Below are 23,156 nucleotides of genomic sequence, written 5' to 3'. Positions count from 1 at the left end.
ACAACAACAAAAGTAGACTTGCACTCTCTCTTTCTCTTCATGTACTCAAGAATCACCAACAACCCCACCAGCACAATGTTACGACGCAAATTATCAGCAGGTCTACTCCGACCCACCTCGGTCTTACCACCTACCCCAGCTCAAGTGGTGACTCGACCTCGATCCAGATCGTTGGCTTCGGCCGTTCTGCTCTCGAGCCAGAGGAATTGGAAGACTGAGACTGTTGTCACGCTCAAGTCGGAGTTGAAGAAGAGGGGGTTGTCGCAGCAGGGTAATAAGTGAGTGATGTGATGCTTTTGGTATAGTGTCGTGTAACTGTGGAGCGAGGAGTGAGGAGACGACAAAGCAGGAGGGACGAGAAGAGTCAGCGGTCAGATGGATTGAGTTATGAGAAAACAAGGAGGAATACGAGAAAGACGAAATGATTCTCCAACGGCGTGAGAACGTGGAGTTAACGTGCATGAGAATATCATCTATGATTAACGATGTTGACGAGATATCATTGTATAACAGAGCAACCTTGATATCCCGACTTGAATCCTCCGAACAATCCTCCCTCCTTGGTCCCCTCCCTCCTTTCCCCAACGGGGCTCGATCACTCTCCACCTCCGCCTCAGTCGCGCAACCCCCCAAACCCAAGAAAGACTCCACCACCGGCCCCGGACCAGCTACGACCGAAGATCCAAGCGTGACTACCACCGGACCTCAGATCTCCTCGCAGCGAACAGAAGCGAGAAAAGTGGATCCCATTGAACCTGAGAAAATCACGGTTGCTCCTGGTTTGCCTAAATCTGATGTAGCTGCTACGCGGGATGTCGGTGAGAAGTTGGATGTGAGGTTCCCTGGTAGTCAGGCTGAGAAGGAGGTTGAGCAGGTCATCGTAAGTTCTACGTTCTCATGCAGCGCAATTGTCTCGCTATGAACGTTCGAACAAGGCTCAGAGCTGATTGTAATAATGTCTTGCAGCCTCTCACACCCGATAACTTCTCTGCCGGGGTTACAACCGACTCCGCCCCTTCCCTCTCCGCACCCAAAGTTTTGACCGTCGCATCGGCCTCGACTCATTTAGAAGGCGGACCAGTCCACGGAGTACACGAATCCCACGACGCCCACTCTTTGGAGACTGAATCGGCTGGACCATCCCTCAAGGATATCCCCTCATTGACGGACGCCTTGACTTCCTTGGTCGGTGCACCAGGACGAGCATGGTCCAGCTCAGGTATCAAATTACCAGAGATCAACCTTCCCAAATCCTCCAAACAGGAATACAAATCCGAGAAGCGAGGGTTGAACGACGACGAGCGAAGGGGTCTTTACGTACTTGCTGGTGTACTTGGATTGGGATTGAGTTTGGGAGGAGGTAAGAAGGATAAGAAGGGTAAGAAGGGATTGAAAGAGAAGGTTGAGAATGCTGTTGCTGGATCGGGTATTCCAGGCGCCAGGAGCGTGAAAGGTGATGCTAAGTGGGAGAAGGCTAGCGGGGCTGGAGTAGTTGGACATGGATCAAGAAAGGATTAACTTCACTCTTTGCATGAGCGGTGATTAGTAAACTACGAATAGGAAGGGAAAGGAGGAGGAACAAGGATCAGTCAATAGCTTGATGCTTTGATGATGATCAAGAGGAAACGAAAATACGAAATATATAGAATGAAATGTGCCCATCCCCATGCATAAGTTGTGATACTATCAAAACAAATACCCTCCACATCTTCCCGTCTATCCACCGAGCACACACCATTAAAAAGTCCCACCATGAGACATCCGTGATTTCAATTCGTGTGGTGTGCGAGAATCAACCGGATGTCTCTCTCCACCACCACTATAGCGGAAACTTAATCGTAGTACAAATCCCGTTACTTGCACTTGGAACTTTCTATTGAGAAAGTCAAATTCCTACTTCGTATCGTCCAGTGAAAGGTAGAATAGAAGTAGAATAATCATGACCGATCCGTCACCGCCGTCACACCTCCACCTCGTCCTTCGTCGAGGCCTAATGGATGACGACCGACGTGTATGTCTATCTCAACTTGAAGAGCAAGGACTCACCATGCGTAGGATATTCGACTATGAGGATCCGAGTTTGGTGAGGGATCCAAATAGCTTGGGGGGAAGGCAAGATCAAGATCCTGTTACTATTATCTCTCAAGAATGTGGCGCTGAAGGTCAGTCTGGGTACAAGCTCATTACGAGTATATCGTGAGAATGGAATAGGCTGATCTGATCATCCAACTTTTGATTTGTTTTTGTCCCCCATCCACCCCTGATGACATCGCTTTGCTCTTGACAGAAAAAGAAGTATCAGTATCTCCAGTGCTCGGGACAAGCTACCTAGCCCGGAATCATCTATACGATATCTACCTCGCGACATTGACCTATCCAAACCTCATCTCTCCATCTTCAAATCAGCAGGTCTCGCGCAAAGTCGTAGTTCAGTTGACTTCTCCTCAAAGCTTCCCCGATAGCAGCCCAAGATTTCGACCGGCATACTGTGATCAACTCGAGCGATTCTCTTCCACCCAGGCTGAAATAGCTGTAGAGAGGGAATCATGGTTCTATCAGAGATATGGCCCGATCATCAGGAGGTATGAGGATATTATACCGGATCATCTGGGGACGTATCACGCAAGAGTACCTACCAGAGAGGGGAGTAGTGTTAACGTGGATCTGTATGCTTTGGTTGTGGTAGATCCAGGGGAATTGTTGGGTGATGGGTGGGACAGTATACATCATTCCACGGTCGATACGGATATCTGGTAAGTTGAGTGACTCGCATCTCCCCTACTCCAATCCAATCTGATGATGGGAGTGAGACATGATGCTGACTTCACTTCTCACGGTAGGTTGAAAGTATACGACGCATACGACCTCCTCCATCACAAGAACATAATCCACAATACCGAGCTAGTAGCACTCAATATCTTCTACGACAAGCAGAAAGACAAAGTTCGGATCAGCAATTTCTACGACGTGTTGGTAGATGACGATGGGGCTCAGCCGGGAAAGGAATCGCAAGATATCAGGCGAATGAAATTGAGAGGTGAGAAGGCGAGGATAGAGAGGTGTAGGAGGGGGATTGCCGCGAGGAGAGGCAGGGAGTTGCAAGGCGGTCATGGCGAAATATGAGATAACTCTTGACTATACGCGATCAGAAATTGTACATTAACAGAGTCCAACCTTCATTTCAACGATACTCGTATGATATATCTGTACATGCACCATCATAAGAATCTATATGAACAACAAGAATACCCAATATCATTATCTGATCACACAATTTATAAGCAAGCAACTAAGATCTATACATCCATAAAAATCAATACAGCCCGCGCCAGATCCAAATCCAAATCAAGCTACCTTTAACTGTTACCACTTCCACCCACCCTTCCACCACATTGATCCGGATTAGCCACCCGAAGCTGCTCCTTCTTAATCACCTCCCACATCGTCGTCGGCCGCTTATCCACCGAAGTCACCCTCTTCCCACTGGGTGTAATGATCCTCTCAATTCCTGGTGTACCGGCTGGCGAGCCATGTATCGTCACTGGTCTTTTCGAAACAGGCTTGGGCGTGATACCCCCACCATCTCCAAAAGGATCTTCAGTACTATTCACTGAAGTCGTTCTCGTGGGCGTTGCGGACCCTGACCCTCCAGACGAACCAGTAACGTTCATACTAAGTGATGACCTCCTATCAACAGCAGGCGAATAATTCGACATGGGACTTAATAAGCTAAACGGCGTGGAACTTCCTCGTTTGTTGATGGAGTTGACGACATCTCTTACAGGTCGTCGGTGCTGTACCAGCGGAGAAGGAACGGGTGATCCGGAAGGAGGTAAAGACGATTCATCAATTACCGTCGTATTCAGATTTCTCGAGATTGCTCGTCGAGGCGTGATTGGCGAGGGGATAGGCCTGAGCGAGATCTTCCTAGGAGTTTCTTCTACCTCTTTCTGGTTCTGAACGATAGTGGGTAAAGGCGATGATCTGGCACCGAAGTTGTTGGTCGGTAAGATAGGTGGCGAGGCGAAATCTGCACCGTTAAATACGATCTCTTCGGGAGTTCCCATTCCCAATCCATCAGTGGTAACATCGGTATATCCATTAGCGTGTCGATGATGACCCACTCCATCCGGTCGGAGGGGAACGACGGAAGTTGAAGTTTCAGATGGCAGGGGCGACAGTGAATCGTTTTCCTCTGCTCTGACCAATGACCCATCCGGTTCGTCCTTTCTATGTTCATGAACGGGTGAAGAAGACCTTTCGATGATTGCTTCACTCTCCACCGAGGAGGACGTAGTTTCCCTTTGAACCAAGACCATATCTCGCATTGATCTAGCAGAATTCAAGGAAGACAAACTAGGTCCTTTTCCATGATCATTCGGTAGTTCTAGTGTATCGCCTCTCCAACTTGTAGGCGGATGATTGGAGCTCTGAGGTGAGAATGGCGAAGGATCTTCGGGAGAACTGACATTTTCATTAGACATTACAGGCCATAAGGTCGGTTGAGGCGCAGGATCACGTATGTCCAATTCCCTCTTCTGACCACTACCACCACCACTACCATTAGACTTGGTTGAAGACAAGAGCGAAGTTATTCCGCCAGCAGCCAATCTGCGGAAGAACGATTCACTCCGTTTGATCGGTACATAAGGCGTTTCCGAAGGCGAGACCAGAGTGGGCGACTGAGAGTGAACATAGCGAGCTTCGGATATTATACCTTCTTCAGCATCGGATAAAGCGTTCGATTGACCTGATCTACCTGATCGAGCGGAAGTAGGTATGGAAGACTGAGAATACCTATTGCCCCCGATAGAAGGAGGAACAAGTAATCCAGCAAGATCAAGAGGGTCGGAGGGTGACAAGCTCGGTAGGTGATGTTCCAGCGATGAATTGTGGGATAGTCGATTTCGAGATACATCGGAATAAGGGTTTCTTGAAAGTTCGGAATGAGGGTTTCGTGAGAGTTCGGAATATAGATTCGACATACTTGCGATTTCATCAAAGGTACCGAGATCACTCCTTGAGTCGTGGGGGGTGGGCACAGGTCCACCTCGTACCCTCATGGGAGGTAAGATTGGCGCATCGTCGTCGAACGAGCTTTCGCGATCATGGAATGGATCCTCCCCTTCATCATCATCATCATCGGTTTGCCGCTTCAACAGGGATTTAGCTGATTTCCAATTCCTTCCACTTTCATCCGAATCGATCACCCAATCTTCGTCTTCTTCCCTCCGTGAAATAGGTCCAGCAGCGTAGTTGGGTATATCTTCTTCCCTCAACATGTCTATCCTGGAATTTCGGATCATACTAGCTTTTCTGACTGGTTTTTCAGGCGAGTAGTACAGTGATTTCTCCCTTTGAGGTCTTGGTCCAAGCAGCCTAATACCATCTCCAATCCTTCTTGACGATTTCCTCAGCGGTCCACCCACCTCTTGAGACGGATCATCATGCAATTCCGTATAGGGGTCTTCCTTCTTTCCACTGAATTTACTAGAGATGCTATGCAGTGTAGCACCGATAGCTCCCATACCTAACCCGACAGACGCGCCCTTCTCCCTCACACCCCACGCTTCATATCCACCTTCAATGGGTTTCTCAGGACTGAGCTCTTCCATCAACCCTTCTCCGCCCTTTTCTCTTGATCCATATGGTCGCGAAGGTGTTCGACCTCGAGGACCACTTGCAGGCCAGGAGGAATTAGCTAAAACAGCTTGTCTCGCTTTTCGACGTCTAAGGTATCTCCAGAGCCAGATTCCAACTAGCAGGGCCACGAAAGCGATGATGCCGAGGATGAGACCGATTCGGATAGGAAGGGTCAGTGGGTGACTGTGAGCGCCAGCATCGGTAGGCGCAGTGGTACTGGACGAAGAAGCTGTAGCGGAACCTAAGATGATCTCAGATTATTAGCACAAGTTCAATATTGATGTGATTTAGTGGTAGACACCACGCACAGGAGTCGGCATTTGCACCTAAGGGCGTAGTATCTGACCCCGATGAAGACCTCGTCTTTGTTCCAATTGTGTGGGAAGTGGAGATGCCGCTCGTAGCAGCCGACTTACCACTTGAGGCTGTTGATGAGGTCGAAGCCGACGCCGAAGATGCAACAACGGGTGTGAAATCGGTGATCCAGGTGTTGGATGTAGTATCCCATATATGCAAGCTAGAATCGGCAGGCTCGCCATCACCATAGCCTAAGATACCATGTCAGCTCTTTCTTTTGGCAAAACGAAAAGGCGCAGGGGCAGCTGACCTACCTCCGAAAAAAGCAATTTGGCTTCCTCCTATACCAACAGCAGAATGGTCATATCGAGCTCCAGGACCTGGTAGGGGTATAGTCAGCTTCGCTCGACCTCTCCAGGGATCCCCAGCTGTCTGTTGTACTGACCTTGTCCACCTGTCGTAACCTCCTTCCAAGTCCCATCTCCTAAGTTAAATTCCCACCCATCACCGTACACCTCACCCAGCCTCGCATTTGCACCACCAAACAAGAAAGCCTTTGACCCATCCTCGCTCAGAGCCAGACTTGCACCTCTTCTTCCTTCAGGTACCTTTCCAGTTATCTGCCTTTCTGACCAAGTAGGAGTAGGAGAAGTCGTATCGAGCGAGTACACCGTAGAGTAGGGTTGTACAGCTGCACTGCCAGTTGAAGGAGAAGTATATGCCCCTCCCAGAGCCAGTACAGTGCCATTAGGTAGAAGTAGCGAGGAATGATGGTATAATCCTACAGGTAGACTGGGCAATGCCGAGAATGATGATGAGCCTGAGTCGTAAGAATAGACATCCGAGAAAGTCGTTCCTGAACCATCGTCCTTTAGTCCACCTGTCATATACACTTTCCCATCTTGCGAGGCAGATGAAGTGGAATGATAGATCCTTCGCATAGGTTGCCCATTCCCACTTGCTTGTCTGGTATACTCCACACTCGGTCTATCAGGCTTGATATCCATTATCCAAGCGGAATTGGATCCGGTCTGAACGGCCTCCGAGGTACCTCCATCTCCACCGAATGAAAGTAATTGCCAACTCCCATCATTGGAGGATAAGGGTGTGAGAGTGTGCCATGCCGATGTGGGTGCTGACGGTGTGTCGAGGGATGTGAATGGTGGGGAGGAAGTTGAGAATCCAGATGAAAGGGGTAGTATGAGTGTCTCGCCGGTGTTGGGTGAGGAGGAGTAGGTGTATGAGGAGGATGGGTCGGTCTTACCGCCTTGCATGATGAGGGTTGGTGGGGAAGGGATGTAGGCGGCTGCGTGACCCCATCTGAGAGCTCACGATGGATCAGCTTAAGTATTTCGGAGTGGTCTATAGGTATGAGATGACTTACCGGGGTATGATGGTATGTTCATTTACCGCCCAAGCAGTCTGAGCAGTCGAGAGTAACACTAGAAGAGCGATATTACGTCCATGTTGAATGATATTTTCCATTCTCACAGTGTACTGACGTTTCTTTCTTCTCTTCCCTTCTATGCTGTCTGACATGTTGTTTGACGATCTGATGTAAGATGATGATAATTTGTAGTTGACAACGGTTGAAGACAGGAGGCTTATAGGTTGGTTGTAGCTTGCTTTAAGGTAGGAGTAACAGTTATCGACGAGTCAAGTGAATGCTAAGCAGAGTAGTAAAATAAGAAGATGGTTGATATCATCTGATGACTACATCACCTGTCATCTAACGATCTCGGTCTGGCCAAGTGAAAGTGTAGAACATCGTTCAACCTAGCAATACCACTGAATGTTATCGGATTGATGGAAAGGTAGGGTAGAGGATTTTGATGCAAGTTGGGTGGCAATTCAACATCAGCTGGGAATGCAACCCGCATGAGCAGCGTCAGCATCAGCGTCATCTTGACTTGTTTTTGGTCATTCCTCATTCTACTCTGATCTGGACAAGCATTTGATCTTGATTCCATCGTCATTAGATGTTATGTGTGACTTGTATACTGTGAATGCATTCGACAAGAGAGAAGGAAGGATGTATCATTCAACTTGCTTGTGATATTCCTCATTCAACCCGAAGTAGCCGGATGTTAGAGCATTTTCAGGCACCGATGCAGAGAAGGAGAAGATGGAACCAAACAACACCGCCCAAAGACTGCACACGCGTCTTTCGGAGATAAGGTATCAGTGGTTTACCACCGAAGCCTTTTTCGGGTGCCACAACGCCATCATCGGTTGTCCTACTGTCGGTATTTGCTATTTCTCCGTTGATGCAGAAGATTTGGCTGAGCCATGTCACCGTACCATACATACAGTACGTTCGTTGGTTTGGGTGTGAGTGTCAGTCTGAACCAGGTGGTTCGGTTTGGATTGTCCTGCTCCTGCTCCTGCTCTGCTCTGTCGATACTTGTTGAAAATCATTAAAGATTGTTGATTCAGCTTCTTCTTCATCCTCGGTAGGTTCATATAAATCAGCTAACAAAGTGAGTGCTAGTTCTGCTATTGTGTACATGGAGAAGAGCAGTGAGGATATGGGGAAGAATGGGATAGGATAGGATGGCCATCGGTGTTAGGAGGAACAGCAAATTTTTGGGAATCATCAACACTCAATAGACGTATGACCACCACTCAACGGCATGGATGAAGGAGACTTGACAGAGGAGTAGATCAGAATATGACTTGAGGATATGGGATATGTGCCAGGATGACGGATGGAGGAGAACGGTCATACAAGGGGAATATCGTGCTGACGAAATTTTGTCTCTTCACTTTGCTCTTCTCAACAACCACAGATGGGTATCGATCTCCGTTACCACCACGTCAAAAAGGGAAACCGATCCGCTCCCAAGTCGGAGGATCCCTACCTTCTCTTGCTCGTCAAGCTCTACCGATTCTTGGCCCGAAGGACCGACTCCAAATTCAACCGAGTCATCCTCAAGAGATTGTTTATGAGCAAGGTGGGTTTGCCTTTTCGTTGAAAGAAAGAACAGGAAAGAAGAGAAGAGGGGACGACGATATTGACTTGTTTGGTTTGGATGTGAATAGATCAACCGACCCCCTATCTCCCTCTCCCGAATTGTCAAAGAGACCAAAAACTCCAACCCTGACAACACCAAGACCATCGTCACCGTCGGTACCATCCTCGATGACGAACGATTACCCGAATTACCCAAACTCTCCATCGCCGCCTTGAAATTCTCCACCGCCGCTAAAGAGCGAATCGTAGCTGCCGGTGGTGAGGCCATCACCCTCGACCAACTCGCCCTCCGAGCCCCCACCGGATCCAACACCGTCTTGCTCAGAGGAAAGAGGAACGTCAGAGAGGCCGTCAAGCACTTTGGTGGTCCCCTCAAGGGTGGTAAGCCTTACATTGCTTCGAAGGGTAGGAAGTTCGAGCAAGCTCGAGGTCGAAGAAAGGTGAGTTGTGGCTTTTGTTATAGATCACCCTCCTACAATATCTGGTATGACCCTCAGTGGACGTACCATCATCATGATTAGTAGAGTGAGTGCACATCGCTGACTTGGTTTCTTTCACACTACAGTCCAGAGGTTTCAAGATCAAGTCCACCCACAAGTAAACTCATCGTTAGTATATACGTATGGTTTGTTCTTAGGGTTTTGGATTGGGTCATGGCGTTGGGCCTGGCTGGGAGTTACGGGAATTGGGAGAAGACGACGACGTATAGCAGAATATTGGTATACTCGTTTTAGGGATGTTACGTTTTCCTCATGCACCATAAATTGACTGACAGGTATGAGCGAGTTGCGTTGGCAGCATCCATCCCCATCACCATTACTCCGAATGTGTTCTGCAGAATTTCTCCGCGTCTACGTTATTCTATCAGAGAAAGATCACATTGCAGATTGTATCATCTTGCAACATAACTGACAGTCCGTATGATGATTTTGCAGTACAATCAAATACACGAGTGGTAATAACATCAGAGCCACGATACATAGTCTAAATCTAGTTTGAGTCTGGTTCACCGCTCATGATCCTCTCCCGATTGAGTTGCTTGAAAAACGCAATATTATCTCGTTCTTTCCGGAAAAGCTTCTCCATACATTCCTTACTCCATCTCTTATCGCTTTCGTCGTTCAGCCTAAACGCCGCCCAGAGATTGACAAGTCTGTATCGATCGGTAGTCTTATCGTAGAAGATGTTCGCGCAGTGGAAATTGACATTCAGGCAGATATCGAGGGAATGGAAGCGATCGTACAACTCGTATATCCTCGTCCTAAAATCAACGATCCAAATCGAAAGAAAAGTCAGTCACCACACTGTGAATTATATGTGTGAACCCGGACTCACCAAGATCCCGTATCGATCTTAAGGCAACCCAGGGGAAGTACCAACCTCTCCACAGGGTCTCCCGGATCTCCAAGAATCATAACGAACATCCGATTAATCTCGCATCCCCAGCTATATGGTTCAGGTAAGATAGCCTTGTAAAACCCTATATAGCTCGGTATCATCCCCTCTAACGAGTCGTGGCAGTATTTTTGGATGAACCTAGCTTCCTTCCGAGCTACAGATGGAAGTTGTCGGGAGGAGAATCGTTCTCGGCTTGATATGAAGTCGGGCGGGTTTGGGGGACGATACCTTGGGAATTGGCAGGTTGAGGTTATGTGGATTAGGACTGGTTTGGATTGGCCGGAGGGAGTGGTGTAGGTGCCGTGGTATAGGTCCCATATTTCTGTTCGGGTGATATAGTCTGTTGCGACGACTTCAGCAGGCTTTAGCTGGGATTCTACACACCAGTCAGAAATCAATTGGACAGATGATATAACACTGTACTATACTTATCAGGCTTGGATTGAGATATGAGCACATAATCATCATCATCAATTGATAGAAGAGCTAGCGGATCATCTCATATCAGCAATCAACTGCCATCACAATAGAGCGTCTCATGGTTTCTTCTGACGTGAACGTTGACCTCACTGACAAGCTTCCTCCAATACACTCTCCATTGAGGGGGATGGCGGACGTCGGTCGCTTCTAGGGGTTACAGCAACGTCCTCATAGGCTAGATGTATGCCTGGATCCAGCATTTTATACCCTTTTCCCAATACCCATCCATCTTCTTTGACTTCCTTGGGGATCGTCAAGTGAATTGAATGCGACATCTTACGGACTGAGTTGTAAGATGCTAGTTATGATAACACTTCGGCCCAAAGAGAAAAGGCATTGCTGCAGGCTGTGAGATGTTACATAAATCAAATCGCTCGACAAGCTGTTGCCACCGAAATAAGGTTGTCAATGACTCATCCCATGCCATACAAGTACGAGTAATGCATTACGACGCTCGCTGTAGCTTATGCCGCACGTTGAACGTCGCCAAGTGCGACGCTGATTAGAGTGATTGGATCCGGTTTGTCAGTCTTGGGAAATAATATCTTTGTCATTCCAAGCACCAAGTAAGAATCGCAATGATTCAGATGGAGAAGCGAGGAAGACAGACAGAAGTCTTCTCCCTGTTGTCTTGACAAGGTGCCACTCCGTTATCCGTTACATGGTATGTTTAGTCTCCTATATAGGACACCCCACGTTCTTCTGTCTCCCTTTTCACCTCATATATTCTGTCTTCTGATGTCCAACATGCATCTATCAGTGTCTCCATTTCTTCAGACTTCAGATAAGAGACACATAGCTACATACGAGCAGACTCTAATCCGATAACGGATCAAGGTTGTCAAAAAGAGGATCTGTCAAGGTGGGAAGGGAAGCATTCAGGGCAAACCACTACGAGTAACGTAACGGTGAAATGACGATAAGTTAACCGAAACGTACTCACTCGCACTATTATCACTCTTTGACCTTGAACGACTCAATCGATAAATCATACCACATCACATGAATCTACCTTTCCTTCCCCTATACACATATACTCTTGCTCTGCTGGATAAATACCATGGTCAATTCACCCTTACACCCCAATATAACACATCCCACATCACCGATATGACATACATCCAATTCTCTTCGTCCTCCTCGTCCCCTTCCGTATCCACCTCGTACTCGCCCATCCGCCAATCACCCCTATCTCAACCCCCCATCTCAGCTTCCCGTACCCCCTCGCCCTCCCTCCACCTTCATAATGGATCAAAGCCTATACCCACCCTTACTCGACGCAGCTCAAATCCTACCAAAGGATCAATATCACCTCTGACTTCGCTCGTATCTCCCTCACCTAGATACGGGGATGGTATATCCCAACACAGATATCCCTCTTCCTTCCATCAACACCGCTCATCATCGACTTCCCTCTCACACTCACACAGCCCACCTTCTCCCAATACCGGTACAGCAGGATCCACCTCCCCCTCCCCTTCCAGGAGGTTATCCCGCTCTCAACCCCTCCTAGGCTCATACCACCTCTCCCTCCTCCACTCACGCATGTCCTCCGCGCACGCACCTCATCAACTCTCCAACGAATTCTCGTTATCGCTCGTATCGATCGGTAAAGGTAAATCATGTCCCCCTCAACTTAGATTCCCAGGAGCAGTGGAAGTACCATTCTCAGCTGTGTATTATGATTTAGAGGATCCCGAGGTAGCTGCTCCGGATTGTACGAGGGGGAAGGCTATGCAGAGTCCTTGGACTGGTGGGGTGGATTTGGAGAAGTATTATTATGATTCTTTCTCAAACTGGAAGAACAATGATGGGCTGGATGGAATTGCATTAAATGTATCAACTCCTAGTAGGTCAACACGGCAGTATGAACCTCCCTCTTTCCCTGGATATCAGGTCTCGCCTGTTGGTCAATTACAGATACTCATCAAATCATCGGATTCACCTGTGAAAGTGTTTCTTATACCCTACGATCTTAGGAGAATACCCATTGGAGGGCGGTTGCTAGTCAGGGAGAAGACGTATTGCAAGGCTGGGCATGGCATGGCAGAAGATGGTGATGGTGAGAAGGGGATACTGAAATATGCTATCCAACTTCAATTCGTGTGTATACCTTCCATTACACCACTCAACACCCGTCAAAGACATGCAACGTCCCTACCGCCTACACCCTCTCATACGCAAGAAGCCAGATCATACTATGTCTCAAAATCTATGAAAGTGGTATTCGTATCTACCCCGCCGGGTTCCAGGGAGACAATGGAAGTGGAACGTGCAGACGAGATTGTCGAGCCGCCTCCTCTCACTGCCACCGAAGATGTGAGTGGAACTAAGAGGAGACGCAGGAGTAGTTTGGCATTTTCCCCCGGATCGCTGGGGAAGACAAGCGAAGAGTGGGAGATGGTACGGATGAAATGGTTTGCGAGGCGTGAGATGGAGGGTGCCCAGGATGGAAATAATGGAATGAGGGATAGGGGGGATGGTAAAGCTTCCAAACGAGATTCAAATTTAGATTTGGACGTAGGGGTGGAGAGGCCAAGAATGGACAGAAAACCTTCTTTGATATCTACCACATCGCCTACGCCTACGCCAATCTCATCGAATATATCCCTATCAATCGGTACTGCACCTGTACATCTACCGGTAGATATGCCCAGGTCAAGTTTGTCGCCCATACCTATATTATCGCCATTACCTATCCGCTCCACCTCGAATATCCAGACCCAGAGATCTAGGCCTTCCACACCTATTTCGCCTAGACCTATCTCGCCACATGTTAATGGTCGTGGCCCGGCATTGATCTGGAGTCCGACGGGACAGAGAAGAATGAGGAGGGAAGATGGGCTGGAGGAGGTGGAGCTGAGTGAGAGGTTGAGGAAGATGGGGATGGGCGAGGAAGGTAAGTAGGGAGGTAGCTAGTATTTACGATTCCTTTGTTTGCAATTTATGTTAATGGTCTTTTCCTTCTTCCTCTCTGTTGGACTGACTGTCTGTGTGTATATGTAGTAGTGTATCCGATCAGTATTGTACTGCATGTATTGCTATGTATACTACAAGCTGTGTTACTGTTTGTATGGGTCGTACCCTTACGGTTATACTCATAGTCTATGCGTAGAGGAGCAAGATGGGGTCTCCACATTCCTTACGGGTAATGATATTCCCACAAACGCAGTCAAACGTGCTCAATCTCAGGGTTACTATCCGGTCAGGTACTCCCTTGTACAAAGTGAGTGAGGTCATCGTACAGTATATTTGTTGCAGTACTCTTAAGCTTACTCGTCGTTGATGTGATCGTGTGATGTTATATGATTATACGTCATTACTATACACCATACACACCCAATCAACCTTGTCATCCCACTCCCACTCCTCGTGCTCTTCCCTTTGTCCATCCTGACTCATATATACAACACTGCTCAAGAAGAAGCAACAGCAACACCTACATGAGCTTCTTCCTAAACTCAGTATTAGAGACCGTCCAATCACATATCCCACTCACTCGTAACAACTCGCAAGCTATCGTACCTACCATGTCATCTTCAGAGAGACAACCGCTCTTGAGTTCCGCACAATTACCTTCAGGTAGGGATGTGCAGAATGCAATCCCCTCAAAGGAGAAACGAATCAAGGTGGCCGAGGTTAGTGGAGCATTGGGTGCGGGCAAGTTACCGTGAGTCGTTCTCGTCAGCGTTCTCTCATTCCATCCCATCCTGCCTCCTCGCCACTCTATCATAACGAACGTTCGTGAACTGAAGCTAATTGAACTATTACCATGACGACGTAGCTCCCAATCCCAACTTTCTAAATTGATCCAGACCATCCTCGACTCGGATACTCTCAAAGCTACCGGCGGACCCAACTCGCGAACTGCGAGATTGGGTAACGAGGGTAACAGAGTTCTTGAAGATATCAAGGGTGTTTTGAGAGCTGCCAAGAATTGGGGAGAGGCGAAGAACGATGATGATCTGTTGCAGAACTTCTTTGTATGTGCCTTCACTTTTCCTGAACCACGCCTAATAATTTTGTGCGACGGATCACAACAGGGAGGAAGCCTGAGCTGACGAGTGATTCCCTCAACAGTACAACGCCGCTACAGCCGATGTCGATGTCGACGTGTCAAGTGCCTCAGCCTCTAGACCGTCTCAAAAGGAACTCTCGAAAGATGGTCAACGAGCCATCGAGTCATTCCGAACCATCGCTTCTCTCATCGTCACGAACGATACTTTCCGACAACTCGGCTCGGACCTCATCCTCCTCACACGAGACATCTTCGCAGATGCCGCATCGGTCGCAGCGGACAATGCGAAGCAAGCTGCCGAGAAGACCCGACCGTCCCAGAAAGAGCGCGAACAAGGTATCGACTTCAAGAACCTCAAACAACAAGGTAAGAAGACAGTCAAGGGAGCAAGGACAGGTAAACTCCAAGGCGAAGTTAGGGAAAATATCTGGGATGAGATTGAGAATGTCAAGCAATATTTCGATGAGAAGCTCCCAGAGTCTCAACAGAAGAAAGATGAGATGATTGAGAATCTCCAAAAGGTCATTACTCAGGCTCAACAGAACCCCCAATATAGGAGATCGTTGACTACGATCGTGAATCTTTTCAAGAAGTATGCGAACAAGGCTGAACAGGCCTTAGACGAGACGCAGAAGAAGAGTAGTGTTGATGATGAGGATGAGAAGGTACAACAGGCTGGTAGGGATTTGAAGGCGTTCGTGGAGAAGGTTTCGGGGAAAAGCTTGGACGATGTTATTAGTGCTTCGCAAAAGGTGAGTGGTCGTCTCTTTCCATTTATATTCCCAGTCGAAACGTGATACCACCCGTCGGTTCATATATCATGGTTGTTCAGACGGAAAGGAAAGCGTAACAAGCTGATCAATATTCTGTTATTGTCTAGGCCGCCGACGATGTCCGAAACGATGACAAGCTTTCCGCCTACTTTGAAGAACTAGGCAACTACTTTGACCGACTCCTCTACGAACCAGGCTATGTCACCTCCCAACGAGCCTACCGAAAAGCCACCTCATTGTACGATGACGGTCAGTCCCTCATTGCTGAGAACCCTAAATGGAAAGCCGATGCTAGGGAGTTGCAAGATCAATTGGAATCTGTCGTTAATGGAATTACCAATGACGAAGAGACTAACAAGCTCGTAGAGTCTATCGAGAAGTTGGGTTCCTCCCTTTCTCATGCGGGCCAAGTTGGTGTTGGAGCGCTTAGGGCGGAGGGTCAAGGGTTGTATAGGGATTTCATGGATGTGATTGTACCGAGGTTGATTGGGCTTGTTAAGGAGATTCCGGTTCCTAGAGTTGAATATAAGTCCGAAGGTGGGTGGACTGTTCTCATCTCCAATATCAAAGGATCCCGTTCTCTTTTAGGACGGTTGGAACCCTTTCCACCATATCGGCTTGAGGTCGCCTGACCCGTCAAAACATCATATACTGACTACTCTGTTCTTCCTAGACGTGGATCTCGTCATCGACGATATCAAGCTCGAATCTGTCTCGTTCATCCCTGACTCTATCAGATTCGTCCAACACAACGATCTTCGATTCACCCAAGGATATGCTACTTGTGCGTATAGATCTCCTTTACACTATACTTTACCCTTCATCTGTACCCTTACTGCGTTTCACATGCTAAAACATGAACATATCACAGACGCATCAGAATACGATGCCTCCGTCCGACTCAGAGTCCAAGGCCTTCACTTCGAAGCTTCCAACATCGCCTTCTGGGTCAACCTCAAATCTGGATTCATGCCCTTTGAAGATTCCGGTCTCCTAGACATCAAGTTCGGTCCTCAAGGAATTTCATTCGATGTTACCCTCGAAAACGCCGATGAAGACGATCAAGAGACTTTCTTCGTGGTTAAGGATGTGCAAGTTTGGATCTCCGGGTTCGACTTTGAAATTAGGAAGAACAATAAGTGGATGGCGGCTTGGTTCGCTAGGCCCGTCATCAAGGCTTTCGTTAAGGTGAGCTTTGGAAGCAGTGGAAATGAAGTGGAATCAACAACCTATGCTAACATCGTATGCTCTCTTTCCAGCGAAACCTCACCCACGCCCTTGAAGCTCAAATCGCTGAATACCTCCGACAAGCCGACTTCAGATTGTACGGTATCCAACAACGAACTATCGCTGCTACCAACGCTAGACCTACCCCCGCCAACTTTATCAATGCTGTATTCAGCGATTCCATCTTCCCTCACCCGTCTACTTCTGGACCCGTCACTGTGGGTTCTAAGGGTGTTGTGAAGTATGGTAGAAGGGGTGAATATGTGCTTCACATTGGAGTCGACGAGGATGTGAGTGTTTTGACTACTGTCCGCGTAACATAATCGCAGAAAAGGACATCATTTGCTGATACCATTTTATTGCTTGCAGCTGTTCCCCAATAAACCACCTTCATACGTCTCCAACACTCAACGACAGAAACTCAAAGCTGCCGCATCATCATCTTCCAACCGAGCAGTGGGCGCAGCCGACCAATTCGCAGGTAAAGGCAAGAAAGCTGCCGACCAGGCCAAAGCTGAGGGTGATGATCTCACTGCTAGAGCGAAGGAGCAGAAGAGGAGGGAAGAGAAATCTGAAGGATGGAGAAGCGATGCTTTTGATGTGTAGTCGATATTTTCATGTGGCTTTGATCAGTTTCTGTCATTTCATTTCGTGTTTCCAAAGAAAGAACATTTCACTTTCTCACCCTCTTCCCCTTGTTGATTTTGTTTCTCTCTGATTTCTCCCTATCCTTCTTCCCTTTCCGACAAATGTAGCTTGTACACGAATGACGGTGATGAATAAGTACTCGATGAAGGAGATTAAATAAGTAATAAAGATATATGTCTGTGTCGATTTATGCATTTATGAAAGGTTTGTATACATACGGTACATTGCATCCCACCTTCTCGTATGCTTTGTATGCTTTTGCTCTGCCCGTGTCTCTCGAGGCAGGAAAGAAACCTATACTCTACTAGACTCGTACTGTCCATACGAATTTACTCTTGGTATAACTCATCTCTGAGATTTCTAATTGGCTATTTCAATTTGACTACTGTATTGCCACCGTATGTTCAAGTCAATTAGGATAATCTGTAATGTAATTGGCGGATTGGTCCGTTCATCTTCGTCCGTTGGGCGGAGAAATGCAGAAACGTCATCTTGCGAGTTTACAGTAGCTTGTGAATTAATTTGTGAATTGACGGATGTGTCAGCAAAACGAATTCATATCACTATTCTCCTCTTGATGTCAAGTTTTCATACTTACATTCGTCAGACGCGATCATCGCAAAGCTATATTCATACTCTCGCAGATTAGGTCGCCCGCATCATCGCCAGCTCGCCGGAACACTGCTTCTCTGTTTGTTAGAAGATCCACATGGGTAGATGGGCATAGGAGGTGATACCGAGTTGACCGATATTGTCGCACCTGTCCTATCGAGTATCGAGGAAGAAAAGAAGCATCGTGTATCTGGACTTTGGTCTTGAGCTGGGTGCGAATTGTCTTCTATGGGAGTTCTATCGAAGGAAGTTCATCAAGATCGATCGCCTACACTTGTTAGAGATATATGTGGAATTCTCATCAACACGGTTCCACATTCACACACCTCTTAATATAATTACAACACCTTCACCATGTCGCCTCAAGCACAATCATCCTCATCCTCTTCCAACCTGCATCTCGACCTCCCCCAACCGCCCAAGAAAATCATCACCACCTCTCCATCCCCTTCTTCCTCTGGCTCTAACACCTTACCTTCCACTAATGCCCATGGCCACACCAACGGCAAATCACTATTATTCGAGAACACCCCTTATCCAACTTCCAACACCTCCATCACCTTAAATTCACCCTCCCCTTCGAAACTGAATATCGCCTCTACCAATGGGAATGGCCTGACCAAGACCCCCTCGGAATTAGACCTCTCACGCACACCCCCACCTCGTACGTTCGCGCCCTCCCCTCCTCCACCTATATCGAGGTGCGATAGTGAGACGGATATTAATATGCATATCAACGTTGCGCCGCACGATAATCCCCTTTCTACCATCGGAATTGGGAAAGTGAAGGGGATAAGTAAGAGGTATAAGGATGAGAGCGAGTTGAGTAGGTTGATGAGGACTGTGGATTTTGCTGCCAGGGTGAGTCGTCCTTTACTTTTTTATGACTTGGGGTTTTGAGGAAAGGATTAAGGAGCGTGATAGGATGGGGGATAGGAGATATATGTATATCTCAAGGGTAGATTTTCTCGAGGATCAAGTGTGCTTACTCACCTTATTCGCAGAAACATTCCTGCCAGAGAAGAAAAGATGTGGATCAGACGCCTTAGTAAGTACAAGAATCAGCTTGAATGTGGTACAATGATTATAAGTACCAGTATTGGAGACTTAGCTGACTGAAACTCTGTCTTATCTCAGTATCAATCATCCCATTGTACGTTGCCTCGATATCATTACGCTGTACCTCTACCTGTACCAAGAGAGAAAGAGGGGAACAATGCTGATTGTATACTATACAGGCCGTTGCGAATTACCTCTCTTCTACGGGTATTACAGATGTCAGAGTGCTTCAGGCGGCGGTGCTGCATGATACGGTTGAGGATACACATACTACTATCGGTGGGTTGACAGCTCTTTTCCTCCATCTCGACAAGCCTTGACCATCGAGCGCAAATCGTTACCTCCATTCGTTGCTCGTGCTAATGCTATTGCACGGTAATAGAGGAAATTGCCCAGTTATTCGGAACGGATGTAGCTCGTATCGTAGACGTGAGTGTACATCTGCTTATGTTCAATTCGCACTCCCGTGCAACTACAAGCTGATAATTTTTCTCATGCCTCCAGGAATGCACAGACGACACTTCTCTCTCTGGGCTGGAACGGAAGACAGCTCAACTCAAATCGGCACCGTTCAAATCTCGTGAAGCGCAGCAGGTCAAACTGGCAGAGTGAGTGCAAGCATCTTCTCCGTCTCTATGTTAACATACCCAAGAGAACAGGCTGGCTGATCCTTGTTTTTGTTGAGCTAGTAAAATCCACAACCTCGAGTCTATACGACGATGTCCACCCGTAGGATGGGGTATCAAGCGGATTCAGGCGTATTTCATCTGGGCTAAACAGGTCACGGATGGTGAGTTGGCCTTCTCCTTCAAACCTTACTGCAATCTTCACATCGTAGAAGCGAGTTCCCAGCTAATATACCTATGTGTCGGTACATAGTTTGCGCACCCGCTCATCCACCCCTTGCGGAGAAACTACAAGAACTATACGAAACTGCTTACACGAGGGTAGACGGTGTATATCATCCGTGTCATCCGGGGGTGTGCGGACCTCTGACTGAACCTGAGAAGGATCTCGTGGATAGTAGATTGAGGGAGCTGAAGAAGGGAGATAAGGTTTGTCCTGCACCGCTATTCTTCTAGGATATATGGTGTAGGCGATTAAGTGGTAGAGCAAGATGTTGCGCCTTGGACATCTGGAGGAAAGGAGTGGAGAAACACGAAGAGCATATAGAGGATTAAGTTGATGACTGTATGATAGATTTAGAGGACGAGTTGTACATAGATTGATTATACATAGATGGCTATTCGCTGTATCCTTACTCCCATCATTCATAGTATCCGTATTCACTATCGCATGGATCGTTGCATTATCTGAACTATCGGCATAGACAAAGACCATCGATCAAGGTGTTTTGGGAAGTGCCACATTCGCGTTAGCTGTTGTTATTACACCACGTCACCATACAGATATAGTCGCGTTTATGTGGATCATCCCCAACTAGATTAGTATTTAACATTATATCAGCTCTTTCCTTGCAGTCAACATAGCTTAACGGAGCAGAACATAATCAAGATGGAGCTGGATCCATTGTACCACGTTAAACAGCTTTTCTACCAGGGTAGGTGAAGTCTCAGCTGTCTTTTAGCGAAAGAAATCCTCATAGCTGATCTTTGGTCTGTCTGTTTCACAACAGCTTCCTACAAAGGTATCTATCCCCCTATTCCCTCCTCATCCCCTCCCTCATTAGGAATGTACTGACGATACAGCGGGACACAGCCGCAATTGAAGAAGCCCTCACCCAACCCCACACACCATCCGACGACCCCTCCTCCCTCCATCGAGCACTATACATCGCCCGATCCCACCTATCCCTCACTCCCCCCGATATCTCATCCGCCAAATCCATCTTATCTCCCTTCCTGTCCCTCCCCGAACCTCCCCTTTCCGTACGAACGGTCGACGCGTTCGCTTCACACTTGGCAGGCGAGGACAAGGTAGATGAACTTAGGGATTATGTCTTGGAAGTAGAGGGGATCGAAGATGAGGTGGAGGAAAGTACGGTTAGGGTGGTCAGTTCCACGGTGTTCATTCTTTTGGGGGAGGTAGAGGAGGGGGTGGCGACGCTGAATGAGGGGAGGGGGAAGGAGGATTTGGAGTGGTGAGTTTTGGTTTATGGTTTGGGTTTGCCTATGGGGTTTGTGTGCAGAAAGGGAAGAGGATGGCTGGTCATCAAACTTCGAGCGGAACGTCTGTGGTTGTACTGTAGATGGTATTGAACCTTACAGGACGATGGATATCATCAATATTCATACGAAGAGTTGCCCTTGCTGATTCCGCGCAGCCTCGCCCTCCTTGTCCAACTCCTCTTATCCCTCGATAGACGAGATCTCGCTCAGAGCACTTACAACACCGCCAAGAGGATCGGTAATGATTCGACGTTGGTACAGGCTATCGAAGCTTGGATAGGGTTGAAGAGTGTGAGTCACAGTCTATGTACACAAGGACATATCCTCCTTCAATTCTAAATTCCCGTTCCATATATCGTCGCGATCGCACAATCGTACACCGAAGAACAAAGTAAGGACTAACCCGAGTCTATACACCCATACACAGGGCGCAAGACCACTTCACCAGTCATACTACTTCTACGAAGAGCTCTATCAACTCCCCTCAGGTCGAACGCCACCGGTCCTGGCTTCTCATGCTGCCGCTCATCTCCTATTAGGTCATGTAGACGAGGCCAAGGCAGATATACTCGAGGCGTCTCAAAAGGAGAATGGGGATAAGCAGGGTGATGTGCTGGCTGTGGGGACTAGTCTGGGCATTGAAGGGTATGCTGAGTGAGTATCACAAACCCATCTTTCCTGTCCTTTCGACTTTATGGTGTCATACAACGAAAGTTCTCCTGACTACGAACTCTTGCTGACATTTGGCATTGCATACAGAAAACTCGCCTCGAACGCTCCTCAACATCCCTTTGCCATCGACCTCGCAGAAAAGTCAAAACTCTTCGACGACGCTGCTTCCAAATTCGCTATAACTGCTTAGAGCAACTTCTCGCGATCTGCTCAGTAAGGGAGCTGCAATTGGGAGTTGACCCGTGGCTTTGATGATACGATAGAATAAGATACATATATGTATGAACAATATCTCTCTTGTCTTCGTCGCTACTTGAAATTTCGCATATGATCCCGATCACCTATTTATGACTATCCATCATTCCATTGTAGGTCCTGTCTGATAAGACGAGTGACAGTGATCTTGGTAGGTGAATGGAGACCGAGATCGTGCGGGATCTTGACATTAACCCATATCAGTATATTCATCTTACCTTTTCCCAATATCAGGATCAATCAATGTGATACTTGACTCACCTCATCCCCAATTAAGACTTGACCATCAAATCCGATCCTAAAGCTAGACACACATGACATCAATACCTCTTATCCTCTTCACTAACTTCTGAACACAGGCCCAAACGAACTCACTGAAATTGATGATAATCGTCTCCCGGATAAACCTCGTCCACCCAATTTTGGAACAATCCCTCGAGTTGACCGTAGGTCGAGAGACACCCTACCCAGGTTCGTTGAGGGGGTTTGCAATGTGCTGGAGTGAATGATCGGTCGACGATCTACATTCTCTAAACCTCAGTGAATGCTCCTTTACTGGCTTGTATGGTGGCGGGAAGAATGGGAGAAATAAAATAGTAAGTGGAAGTTACTGACGATGAATCTTACTTCCTCGACGAATGATTCGGGATGACAGTTTGACATGGTGAGTTTCTATTTGTTATGTATTATTTGATTCGTGATGGGAGGAGAAGAACGATCAGAACAAGGCCAAGTTATGTGAGGAAGTTGTCTGATGTATACCTTGACTATTTGCAGTGCAATGATAGGAGAGAGGTTCATCAGAAGAAAGAGGAGTCAGCTGGACTACAATGTCCATCCATCACTCAATGACCGGTCAGACGGCCATGGTCAGTCAGATGATGGTTCATCTTCTGAACATCTGCGTCAAAGTACCTACCTGCCTTTGATGGACCTCATCGAATGCTGACTTCGATGGGATCGAATTTGAG

General features: G+C 47.5%; 10 protein-coding genes across 10 annotated transcripts; 7 read left to right on the top strand and 3 right to left on the bottom strand.

Annotated features, from left to right (window-relative positions):
• Positions 1–75: 75 nt before the first annotated feature.
• Positions 76–1,518, top strand: I302_106644 (uncharacterized protein; the record flags this gene model as incomplete). Its single annotated transcript, XM_019192706.1, has 3 exons — positions 76–278; positions 514–880; positions 967–1,518. The coding sequence occupies 3 exons, from the start codon at positions 76–78 to the stop codon at positions 1,516–1,518; spliced, it is 1,122 nt and encodes a 373-aa protein (XP_019045703.1).
• Positions 1,519–1,939: 421 nt separating this feature from the next.
• On the top strand, positions 1,940–3,123 carry I302_106643 (uncharacterized protein; the record flags this gene model as incomplete). Its single annotated transcript, XM_019192707.1, has 3 exons — positions 1,940–2,162; positions 2,288–2,753; positions 2,841–3,123. 3 exons carry the CDS (start codon positions 1,940–1,942, stop codon positions 3,121–3,123), a joined length of 972 nt encoding a protein of 323 aa, XP_019045704.1.
• A 233-nt stretch (positions 3,124–3,356) lies between these two features.
• On the bottom strand, positions 3,357–7,479 carry I302_106642 (uncharacterized protein; the record flags this gene model as incomplete). The annotated part of the gene is made up of 5 exons (XM_065870312.1): positions 3,357–5,884; positions 5,952–6,191; positions 6,255–6,320; positions 6,386–7,260; positions 7,325–7,479. 5 exons carry the CDS (start codon positions 7,477–7,479, stop codon positions 3,357–3,359), a joined length of 3,864 nt encoding a protein of 1,287 aa, XP_065726384.1.
• Positions 7,480–8,729: 1,250 nt separating this feature from the next.
• On the top strand, positions 8,730–9,515 carry I302_106641 (60S ribosomal protein eL18; the record flags this gene model as incomplete). Its single annotated transcript, XM_019192709.1, has 3 exons — positions 8,730–8,894; positions 8,983–9,354; positions 9,480–9,515. The coding sequence occupies 3 exons, from the start codon at positions 8,730–8,732 to the stop codon at positions 9,513–9,515; spliced, it is 573 nt and encodes a 190-aa protein (XP_019045706.1).
• A 389-nt stretch (positions 9,516–9,904) lies between these two features.
• On the bottom strand, positions 9,905–11,067 carry I302_106640 (uncharacterized protein; the record flags this gene model as incomplete). Its single annotated transcript, XM_019192710.1, has 3 exons — positions 9,905–10,175; positions 10,250–10,652; positions 10,887–11,067. 3 exons carry the CDS (start codon positions 11,065–11,067, stop codon positions 9,905–9,907), a joined length of 855 nt encoding a protein of 284 aa, XP_019045707.1.
• An 835-nt stretch (positions 11,068–11,902) lies between these two features.
• Positions 11,903–13,699, top strand: I302_106639 (uncharacterized protein; the record flags this gene model as incomplete). The annotated part of the gene is made up of 1 exon (XM_019192711.2): positions 11,903–13,699. One exon carries the CDS (start codon positions 11,903–11,905, stop codon positions 13,697–13,699), a length of 1,797 nt encoding a protein of 598 aa, XP_019045708.2.
• Positions 13,700–14,322: 623 nt separating this feature from the next.
• Positions 14,323–17,416, top strand: I302_106638 (uncharacterized protein; the record flags this gene model as incomplete). Its single annotated transcript, XM_019192712.1, has 8 exons — positions 14,323–14,462; positions 14,577–14,775; positions 14,873–15,562; positions 15,691–16,120; positions 16,257–16,367; positions 16,455–16,771; positions 16,843–17,100; positions 17,180–17,416. The coding sequence occupies 8 exons, from the start codon at positions 14,323–14,325 to the stop codon at positions 17,414–17,416; spliced, it is 2,382 nt and encodes a 793-aa protein (XP_019045709.1).
• Positions 17,417–18,424: 1,008 nt separating this feature from the next.
• On the top strand, positions 18,425–20,211 carry I302_106637 (uncharacterized protein; the record flags this gene model as incomplete). The annotated part of the gene is made up of 8 exons (XM_019192713.1): positions 18,425–18,931; positions 19,075–19,118; positions 19,208–19,223; positions 19,309–19,408; positions 19,512–19,558; positions 19,634–19,737; positions 19,819–19,919; positions 20,009–20,211. The coding sequence occupies 8 exons, from the start codon at positions 18,425–18,427 to the stop codon at positions 20,209–20,211; spliced, it is 1,122 nt and encodes a 373-aa protein (XP_019045710.1).
• Positions 20,212–20,644: 433 nt separating this feature from the next.
• On the top strand, positions 20,645–22,120 carry I302_106636 (uncharacterized protein; the record flags this gene model as incomplete). Its single annotated transcript, XM_019192714.1, has 5 exons — positions 20,645–20,690; positions 20,849–21,230; positions 21,414–21,549; positions 21,686–21,912; positions 22,018–22,120. 5 exons carry the CDS (start codon positions 20,645–20,647, stop codon positions 22,118–22,120), a joined length of 894 nt encoding a protein of 297 aa, XP_019045711.1.
• A 161-nt stretch (positions 22,121–22,281) lies between these two features.
• I302_106635 (uncharacterized protein) lies at positions 22,282–22,848 on the bottom strand (the record flags this gene model as incomplete). Its single annotated transcript, XM_019192715.1, has 4 exons — positions 22,282–22,368; positions 22,447–22,489; positions 22,561–22,706; positions 22,801–22,848. 4 exons carry the CDS (start codon positions 22,846–22,848, stop codon positions 22,282–22,284), a joined length of 324 nt encoding a protein of 107 aa, XP_019045712.1.
• Positions 22,849–23,156: the final 308 nt, after the last annotated feature.

Source organism: Kwoniella bestiolae, chromosome 5 (genome assembly GCF_000512585.2).
Source record: "Kwoniella bestiolae CBS 10118 chromosome 5, complete sequence".
In the NCBI taxonomy this organism is placed as follows: domain Eukaryota; kingdom Fungi; phylum Basidiomycota; class Tremellomycetes; order Tremellales; family Cryptococcaceae; genus Kwoniella; species Kwoniella bestiolae.
This window is presented reverse-complemented; position numbering and strand designations above follow the sequence as displayed.